Source organism: Grammomys surdaster, unplaced genomic scaffold (assembly GCF_004785775.1).
Source record: "Grammomys surdaster isolate TR1022 unplaced genomic scaffold, NIH_TR_1.0 341, whole genome shotgun sequence".
Classification (NCBI taxonomy): Eukaryota; Metazoa; Chordata; class Mammalia; order Rodentia; family Muridae; genus Grammomys; species Grammomys surdaster.
In genome coordinates, this window is record NW_021604760.1 from 1166193 (window position 1) to 1176806 (window position 10614).

At 40.4% G+C, this 10614-nt stretch overlaps 1 protein-coding gene across 1 annotated transcript in view; it reads right to left on the reverse strand.

Moving 5' to 3' along the window:
* Positions 1-525: 525 nt before the first annotated feature.
* Positions 526-10614, reverse strand: part of Ube2u (ubiquitin conjugating enzyme E2 U) — a 62051-nt gene continuing 51962 nt past the window's right edge. Inside the window, exons 9-10 of the mRNA XM_028778797.1 lie at positions 3138-3277; positions 526-737 (exon numbers count right to left, since the gene is read on the reverse strand). Coding sequence (XP_028634630.1) covers positions 526-737; positions 3138-3277 — 352 coding nt within the window. The remainder of the gene's footprint in view (positions 738-3137; positions 3278-10614) is intronic.

A 10614-nucleotide genomic window follows, 5' to 3' on the forward strand; every position in this document is an offset into this window, starting at 1 on the left:
ATGTCCTGTCTCTGAAGTGTCTGTCCTTCCTTTCCTCTTCAGGGTTTTCCCTGATCCATCTGTTGCTGGTAAGAACTTAGTTCCAGGGCTGGAGAGATGGCTGGGTGGTTAAGAGGTCCTGAGTTCAATTCCCAGCAACCACATGGTGGCTCACAACCATCTTTAATGTGATCTGATGCCTTCTTCTGGTGTGTCTGAAGACAGCTACAGTGTACTCATATAAATTAAAAAGAAACCAAAAGAACTTAGTTTCAGTACCCAGTGGATTGTGGGAATATGTATAACAGCTTTGACAGAACATTGCAGTAAACACTCAATTTTGACTAACTCAGTTCCAAACAGGAATAGAGTTTGAAAAACCCAGAGCAACAACACATTCATTGACTTATACTTGTATTTTGTATTTTGTGCTTCCAGAAAGATGAGATCAACTGGGGTAGAGAGCAGAAGCCAGGTTCTGAGTGTCTCCCAGAACTGTTCCCTGAGGCTGCACTGTAACTAGGCAGTATATAAAGTCCTCGTGTGTTAGTTGCCAAAGTTCTCATACTGCTCAACATTTTCATAGTTCAAAGATTCTTCATCAAGACCGTCAGTCCAGGCAACCAGGTTGTCTGCTTCCTCTTCCCAGGATTCCCTTGAGTCATCATGTTCTTCTGGCAAGCTTTCCTCTGGCCACTCCTGAGGTAGTTCATAATACTTTGGTTCACCTTCTGTTTCATGTTCAAAAGAAAGTTCAGCTATGGTGGGAAACATGAAAAACAGAAATTTATGGGACTTAGTGGGAAAAACAACGAGAGATCTAACATTAACAACTGTCTGAATGATGGCATAAAACTTTTTAAACATTCCTTTTATAGAAAATATTTTATTTGTGTATGTGAATGCATGTGCGTGTTTGTGTTTATGGATGTGAATGTAGTGCCTATACAACCAGAAGACAATGTTGGATCCCCTGGAGCTGGAGTGACAGGTGATTGTGAGCTGTCTCACATGGGTGCTGGGAACCACTGCTACAGCAGGAGTGGTAAGATTTCTTAACTGTGGAGCCATCTCTCCAGCTCTCCTCCTGTTTAAAACTTTGAAAATGACACATTTTACAGCTGTCTTTGTCATACTCACTTTCCTTTTCTCTCAACCTTTTCGTTACTAGTTAGTTGAGCTGACCAACACTGTCAACCAACGAGCTGGCTTACAGTTGCATTTTAGGAAAAGGTATTCTCCCAGCAACCTTGCTGAGCCGGAAGGTGTATTCTTTCCCAAGCCCCAGCTTCAGGGTTATCACGAGCCTTATGACACCGTGAGCAGGGGACTGGCTAAGATATTCTGAAATTCCCAGCACACAGCCACTGTGGAATGGTAAGTGTGTGTTGTGGTAATTTGTTTGTTATATGACAACTGAATCCCTAGGATTGCAAGACCAAGAAAGAAGTCCTGTGAGAGCTCTGGGAGAACTTCCAGAGAGAACAGTATAGGCTGAGTATACCTTGTGAGAAAGGAAAAACCAGAGGTGTTTTGGATTTTTTGGAATATCTACTTATACATAGTGAAATATCTTGTGATGGCCCAAGGTTAAACACAAAACGTATTTGTGCTTGGGGGAGGATAAATACCTAAAGGTAATTTCATACAATGTCTTAAATACTTTTATACATGTAACTACATGGTGATAGATTGACACTCAAAAGTTCTGGAGCATTCCCAGTGTTCGGGATGCTCGTCCTATATCTGAGTTGTGTGGAAAGGATGCCTTGGTGCTGGAATGTTAAGAGGAGGGAGTTGTGTTTGGAGAGGGATGTGAAGAAACAGTGTGCTTTCTAAACATTAAAATAATGCAGAGAATGAAGAGATATGACTCACTAGATGGAGGGACAAGGGTAAGAGGTGTCACTAAAAAAAAAAAGACAGACAAGTATGAGAAACCAAAGAGCCTCAGTTTCACCTCAAGGGAAATGGAGAGTTGGTAAAAAGGATTTAAAATCTGCTCATAACAGCAGATGGGAGCTTTGGGGGCCAGTCTGACAAGGCATGGACAGACACTATGTGGACAGGCAGACACCATAGGACACACACTATACCTACTGACTTCAATAAGTGAACTGATTTCCATCTGAAAATGGTGGCACTGTTGGAAGGCAGAGACTGTGCGGAGGATAGAAACCTCAGAAGAAAAGCAGAGAAGGCGGGAGGGACCGCATCTTACCAGCCCTTATGTGTCCTTTAGTATATGGGCAATCATAAAAGGAGGTGACAGGACAAATAGTCACTCAAAGGAGGAATTCTGAGTATACTGGGAGAAGGAGGAAGTGAACTTATTGCTGAGGCAAAAAAGTCAGGACAGTGAGAGGCAGTGGGGGAGAATGGGGGATGGTGGGATGGTGTGGGCTCCTTGGAGAACTGTGGAGTGAAGGCTGTTGTTGGGTCTGACGTTCATATACTGAGAGTGTTTAACAAACACTTGGTGGCAGCAACTTTGATAGTGCTTTTTAGTATCTCCCAGTCTACAAAGAATCTCTGCATACACTGAGCCACCTAGTCATGAGACTCCTATGAGTCTGCAGTTGTTAGAAAGCACACTTACAGAGCCTCCTCTGAGAACACAGCCCTAGCTGAGAGTGAAGGAGCTGACTCCAGAGTAGACAGTGTGGATGGAGTCTAGTCCTAAGTCCTGCGACCCCACATGTCCCGCTGTCTCCTCCTTCCTAGGTGACTTCTGTTTTAGTTACCAACTCTCTTACCCTCTCGTGACCTACATTTCATTATCCTAACTACATATATTTTCACTGAAAAAGATTGATTTGTAAACACCTAAACTTGTGGCTAATACTATGTTTTCCCTTTCAACCATGTTGTTGGTATCTTTGCATGAATATCAAGTCAGTTTCCAAGCATTTTTGGTTCTGGTTGCTTCTTTTTCTCACAGTTTGAAACTTTAGCTTTAACTTTTCAAATTGTGTATTCATATATCAAGAAGCAGTAAGCTTGAAAATATAAAAAGTAGTCCAATTTTAAAACCTTTAATTCCTGTGTAATTGGCTTATTGAACTGTTTTTGGTAGAGTTTAAGCCTGCTTTTTAAACCTCATGTACTCAAACTTATTTGAGCTGAGCAATAATTTAAGTTTATTATTATAAACAAACACTTAGATATAAAAGAAAAAAACCAAGCTGAATCCAACTTACTCGGAGATGGGTAGACACCTAGCTCGTCTTCGTAGAGATTCCTGCCGTGCTGAGCCAGTACTTTTTTTCTAGCAGTCTGCCACTTTGAGAGTACAAACCTGCAAAAGGTGAAAAGAGAGACATCTATAAACTACAGAGAGTGCATTACATTTGAGGATGCTAACCAAATAGGTTGAATGAAACAGAAACATAGAACATGGGCTGGGAACGATGGGCTTGGGACATGGCATCACTCTGAGCGTTGACCAGTGTATGCTTTCCAGAGGAGCAGCAGTAAGAGAAATAAATGCAGGGGAGTAATATGGTAAATGCTGTCATATTGTAAAGGTAAAAACAGCATGCTGCATAGCATAGTAAGGGCCACTATGAGAAATGCCCACAGACTTGATGTCTTGAAATGTCCCCTTTGCCTCTGTCCTATGTATGTCCTGGACCCCCAGTGGATGCCTGGAACCAAGGCCAGTGCCAGGCCTTACATATACAGCTTCTACATTTAATGATTTATGTCTTGACTTGTCACCCTGACTTGTACAGTGAGGAGCAATGACACTAAGACACACTTCTTTCTCTCTCTTCATAAACAGGAGATTCAACACTGGTAACCTCCACATGGTTTTCCTTTGCTGATTAAGCCAAAACCAGGAGGCAGTCTTCAGCTTCTTTGGCATGTCTAAATTACCAGATCATTCATTACCTGTGTGCTTTGGAGGTTACTATTGAGGAAAACAAGGGCTTCCTGAGATACTATAGCAGTGACTGATAACCTAGCTGCTGAGTGATGGGTGGATTGTGTGTGAAGTGGTGGTCTGAGGTCCAGGTCCCACTCCAGATGGGAAGGCAGGCTATCAGATTCTACCACATTACTCAGAATGCATGTATTTGAAGGACTCTTATTTTTTTCTACTTAATATTTTTAGACTGTGGTTGACTTTGGCTAACTGAACCAAGGCTGAAAGGACTACTACAGCAGACGTTTATCCTCATACAGCTTGAGAGGGTAGAGGTCTGGGTTCGAACCCTGAAGATTCCAGGCAAGAATCCAAAAGAATCCTCATTTGCTTTTGGTCAGCTTCTACTGGCTCCCAGCAATCCTTCGTGTCCTTTGGCTCACACCTCACACACCATTCCACAGTCTGTGTCCACTCTGTTACACAACTACTTCCTCTGACATGTCTCTGTTCTCTCTCTCTCTCTCTCTCTCTCTCTCTCTCTCTCTCTCTCTCTCTCTCTGCAAGGCTCAGGCATGCCTCAAATTCCATCTATTCCTACCTCGGGCTCCTGAATGCTGGGATTTTAGGTGCACACCACTGTGTCCAACTCTCTTCTCACAAGACCAGAGTACTGGATCTAGGACACCCCCTCAGTTTGGTGTGGGTTTGCTGTAACTAGCTACATCAGCAGATACTGCTTTTGAAACAAGGTCTTCACCTGAGACACAGCCAGGGGAAGGATAAAAAAACGGAAAGCAGGTCTCCATTCAACCCAGGACATCAGGGGGGTATGTTTTAACAGAAAAATTCTCAACTTCTGGTAATAAACTGAATAAGATGGTAATGATGATGGAAAGCCTAAGTCAAGCTTCCAAGAGAATCCGAGGGCTCAGTACAGAGGGGAAATTTTGGATAGAATGTTTTGGAATGAACCATGCTAAACAACACACACAAACAACAGCAACAAGCAACTAGTGAGAAAGTTGTCAATGAAAATCAAGATGCATGTGGGCTTCACCCTTCTGTCTAATGTTGCTTCTTTACAGATGTGTTTTATTAAGTTGAGGAAGGTCTCTACACCTTTGTCCTTTGTTTTGTTTTTTGTTTGTTTGTTTGTTTGTTTTTTGATACAGTTTTTTTATGTACTCTGTAGCCCAGGCTGGCCTCCTGGCTCAGCCTCCTAAGTCTGGAGATCACAGGGGAGTGCCGTCATGCCCACCTCTTTCCTATTTTAGTTGCATTGATGTACATGAGTCGTGCTGAACTCCTCTATACATGCACTTGGCTTTCTCACTGAGCTAGCACCGTACAACAGGTGGTAGGAGCACATTGCAATTATTTTTGTAGGTGTGTAGAAAACATTCTCCCAGGAAACAATCTGAGCTCAGTGTTTCATACAGATATTTTTAGGTCTGTGTTTGGTTTGTTGGGTAGTAATTATTTAGGTTATCCAATTGTTTTCTTTCTTTTTTCCTCCTGTAGTACTGAGGATCAAACCCAATACCTCACAGATGCTGCAAAAGTTCTGTGGTATTGAGCTGCCCCATAAGCCTTTGTCTATTTTTCTTTCTTTCTCTCTTTCTTTCTTTCTTTCTTTCTTTCTTTCTTTCTTTCTTTCTTTCTTTTTTTTTCTGAGGCAGGGTTTTTCTGTGTAGTGTAGGCTTTCCTGGAATTCGTTCTGTAGACCAGGCTGGCCACGAACTCAGAGATATGACTGCCTCTGCCTCCTGAGTGCTGGGATTAAAGGTGTGTGCCACAGTTGCTCCACTGTGCTTAATAAATATTTTTAATTAAGTCTTGGTTCAAGAAATTTGTTCATTGGATTTATTGGTTTGAGAGCTTTATTTCAGAAAAATACAGTTATTGGATATAGAATTCCAGGTTTGACAGTCGCAAGCACTTGAAGTTTGTTTATTCATTATATTTTGCCTTCATGTTTTCTGACATGATGTTATGGGTTGTTATCATTCATTCTCTGCTTATGAATTTAAAAATCCTTTGCTAGTTTGTGGTATCAGTGTGTGTGTGTGCACGTGCGCGCGTGTGCGCATGTGTGTTTTGTGGTGCTTGGTTTCAAACATAGGGTCTCTCTTTTGCCAAACAAGTACTTTACTGATGAGCCATACACCCCAGCCACCTTTGCAAGTTTAAGATTTTTCTCATCTCTTGGCTTTAAGCAATTTGATTAGGGTAGACTTTGGTATTTCTTAATATTACCTTTCTTGATATTCATGAAGTTTCTGGGTATGTGACTTTAAGATTTTTATTAAATTTGGAAAATTTTAGGCCTTAACAGTTGCTTCAAATATCTTTCTGTTCCTACTTCTGAGCCCAACCAATTATGTGCATCCTCTTTTGTCTGATAAGGTCTGAGGCTCACTCATGCTCCACAGCCTCTTTGGTCTTTCCCCCTCTCTATTGGGAGTTTATGTGAGGCTAGTTCTTTAAAATATCAGGTTAAAATTAACATACAAATAGGTTTCATTTGCATACATATCTATATATGACACATATCATTAAACTTTGTTTACATCTATCCCCTTATGTGCTCCTCATACCCTGATTACAATTGGAATTTTGATGGAGTTTGTGTTGAGTCTATAGATGACTTTTGGTAATATAGTCATTTTCTCAAATGTTAATTTGGCCAACTTGAGACTATGGAAGTTCTTTGCTATCCTCTAATGACTTCTGCAATTTCTTTATTCTCTTAGAGTTTCTATCGTAGAGACCACTCTCCCCCTCGGGTTTATTCCTAAGTATTTTATTTTTATTAGGAATAGAGTTTTACCTGAGTTTTTCCCTTAGTATATTGGTATACAGAAAGGTCATTTTTGGTTTTTGCATGTTGGTTTCAGTGTATCTGGTTTTATGTGGAGGTCATTTATCCACTTGGACTTGAGCTTTGTACAAGGGGCTAAGAATGGATAGATTTGCATTCTTCTACATGCTGACCTCCTGTTGAACCAGTACCATTTGTTGAAAATGCTGTCCTATTTCCACTGGACAGTTTTAGCTTTTTTGTCAAAGATCAAGTGACCATAGGTGTGTGGGTTCATTTCTGGGTCTTCAATTCTATTCCATTGATCTTCCTATCTGTCTCTGTACCAATACCATGTAGTTTTTATCACTATTGCTCTGTAGTACAGCTTGAGGTCAGAAATAGTGATTTCCCTCCAGAAGTTCTTTTATTGTTGAGAATAGTTTTTGCTATCCTGTTTTTTTTCTTTTTTCTTTTTGTTATTCCAAATGAATATGCAAATTGCTCTTTATATCTCTATGAAGAATTGATTTGGAATTTTAATGGGGATTCCATTGAATCTGTAGATTGCTTTTGGCAAGACGGCCATTTTTACTATATTAAATTTTGCCAATCCATAAGCATGGGAGATTTTTCCATCTTCTGAGATCTTCTTCAATTTCTTTCTTCAGAAATTTGAAGTTCTTGTCATACAGATGTTTCACTTCCTTGGTTAGATTCACACCAAGGTATTTTATATTATTTGTGACTATTGTGAAGGGTGTCATTTCCCTAATTTCTTTCTTAGCCTGTTTATCTTTGAGTAGAGGAAGGTTACTGATTTGTTTGAGTTGATTTTATAGCCAGCCACTTTGCTGAAGTTGTTTATCAGGTTTAGGAGTTCTCTGGTGAAAGTTTTGGGGTCACTTAAGTATACTATCATATCATCTGAAAATAGTGAAGTTTTGACTTCTTCCTTTCCTATTTGTATCCCTTTGACTTCCTTTTGTTGTCTAATTGCTCTGGCTAGGACTTCCAGTACTATATTGAATAGGTAGGGAGAGAGTGGGCAGCCTTGTCTAGTCCCTGATTTTAGTGGGATTACTTCAAGTTTCTCTCCATTTAGTTTGATGTTGGCTATTGGCTTGCTGTATATTGCTTTTACTATGTTTAGGTAGGGGCCTTGAATTCTAGATCTTTCCAAGACATTTACCATGAAGGGATGTTGAATTTTGTCAAATGCTTTCTCAGCATCTAGTGAGATGATCATGTGGTTTTTTTCTTTGTGTTTGTTTATATAGTGGATTATGTTGATGAATTTCCGAATATTGAACCATCCCTTCATTCTTGGGGTAAAGCCTACTTGATCACGATGGATGTTTGTTTTGATGTGTTTTCGGATTTGGTTTGCCAGAATTTTATTGAGTATTTTTGCATCAATATTCATAAGGGAGATTAGTCTGAAGCTTTCTTTCTTTGTTCTGTCTTTGTGTGGTTTAGGTATGAGTGCAATTGTAGCTTCATAGAATGAATTGGGTAGTGTTCCTTCTGTTTCTATTTTGTGGAATAGTTTGAAGAGAATTGGCATTAGGTCTTCTTGGAAGGTCTGATAGAATTCTGCACTAAAACCATCTGGACCTGGGCTTTTTTTGGTGGGGAGACTTTTAATGACTGCTTTTATTTCTTTAGGGGTTATGGGACTGTTTATATGGTTTATCTGCTCCTGATTTAACTTTGGTACCTGGTATCAGAGTCCAGATGTCTCTGTGATCTTGTGATCCTGAGCTCCTGGTGGAAGAACTGTTGGGACTCAGGCAGCCTCTGGGATTCTGAAATCCTGCTGCTCTGAGTGCAGTGGTTCCTCTAGGATGGTTCAGGATAGGGTGTCTTCAAGGGAGCAGACCAGCTAGGTGTCAGCCCCAGCCAAAAGGATCAAGAGAGGGGAAGAAGGGGAGTGGTATTCTAGAGGGGTGGGGTTTGGGTGGCTGATGGATCCTGAGCGCCCCAGGCTCCCAGTTGTAGCTCTGGGGTGTAGGATAGTGGGAGAGGGTTCTTACCCAATGTTCTGAATTCATGGATTCCTCTAGGATGGCTCTGGATATGGTGTCTTCACTGGAGCAGACCAGCTAGGAGTCTGCCCCAGGCAAAAGGACCAAGCGAGGGCCTAATGTTTCTTAGAAGGGCATTTTATAGATATCAGCATAGTTACACAGCTTGGTTTTGACTCATATTCTTTGATTCTTTGTACCATCTGCCAGTGAGGTGCTTCATTTTAGAAATTGGATGGATAGTTGGTTTTTATTTTTTTTTAAAGGCAATTATGTAGTCTGTGTCTGTTGCTGAGTTGAGGCCATTTACCTTTAAGATTATTATTTTAAAATGCTTATTAATACTTATAATGTTGCCAGTTGTTTTTACTGTTTTCTTGGATCATTGTTCGTTCTGTTGTTTCTCCCCTGTTAGCACGGGGTATGTGTTGCTCTGCATGTTGGATATGATGGGGTCCCTCATTGCTCTCCTCCATTCATTATACTTACTTTCTCCTGGCCGATACTGTTTCTATTCTTCTGTTCCCAGTGTTCCTTTAAGTCCCATCTGCAGTGCTTGAGTAGCAGTGGTCATGAACTGCCTTAGTTTGTGCCAGTCTGGAAATGTCCTTACTTCTCCAGCTTTACTGGATTCAGTACTGTTGGTTGGCAGTTACTTCCAGAGCTTGAGATAACATTGCTCCATGCTGTCCTGGCTTTGTGGGTTGCAGATGAGAGTTTCGACAGGATTCTTATGGTAGTCAGTTGGTACTTTCTGTTTCACCTCTCTAATGTGTGCACATGCACATAGGCCAGAAGCCAACCTTCGGGGGCCATTCTCGGGAATGTAATCTACCTCTTTTGAGACAGGGACTTTCCTTGACCTTCATCAATTAGGCTACATTGGCAGGCCAATGAATGTTAGGATGCTCTTGTCTTTACCTCCCTAGCTCTCAGTTATCACCATGTGCTACCATGCCTGGCATTTTTTACCTGGGCTCTGAGGATCAAACTCAGGCTCTTTTGTTTGGAAGGTAAATATTTTACCAACTTAGTCATGTCCACTACTCCCTCCCTTTCCAGTTTTAATGTTGTTTCTTCCCTGCTACCTATTTTTGATATCTTGACTAAGTCATGGAGAGGTGTTCTCTCACCTTGCCTCTGGTCATGTCTCTTTGTGGGTTTAAGCACCCCTCGGTCTTAAATGTCCACTTATTTTTCTAGATTTAGAAGCCTTTCTACTCTAATTTCATTGAATAGATTAAAAGATTCGTGGTTAGTTAGGCTTTTTGATCATATCCCAGAGTTCCTGGGTACTGTGGACACAACTTTTTTTTCCCTTTATGGATATTTAAGTACAGTGTTGTCAGCACCGTACATCTCTGATATTCTTTCCTTTCTTGGGTGATAAATTCCACTCTGTTTTTACCTGGCTGTTTAAGTTTTTTATTTTCAATGTTGTCCCTGTCTTTTTTTATTTAGTGCACTGTGAAGTTCACTGAAGATTTCTTCTGCAGTGACTTTCTAATCTTCCCATAGACGAGGGTGTGTATAAAATATGAAATTTTAATGGAATTTCAAGTTATAAATACACAATTATATAAATTTTAGTGTGTCAATAAAGTTTAATATCTATGTAAACTTTTTTGGAGACGAGATCTATTTAATCCATCTTAATCTGAAACTCAGAATCCCTTGCCTCCACCTCCCAACTGCTGGGATTTCAAATACACACTGCATACAGTATGCATTTTTACCATATTGATTTATGTTTATCTATAGATAATCTCTGTTCTTTTGTATATCTTCTATTTCTTCATCATTTTCATTGTTTTATTTTAACTGAAAATAAATTTCCCCCCATATTATTATGCTTCCCCCTTCCTCATATCCTCCTAGTTCCTCCCATCTTCCCACCACACTTCTCTCTCTCTCTCTCTCTCTCTCTCTCTCTCTCT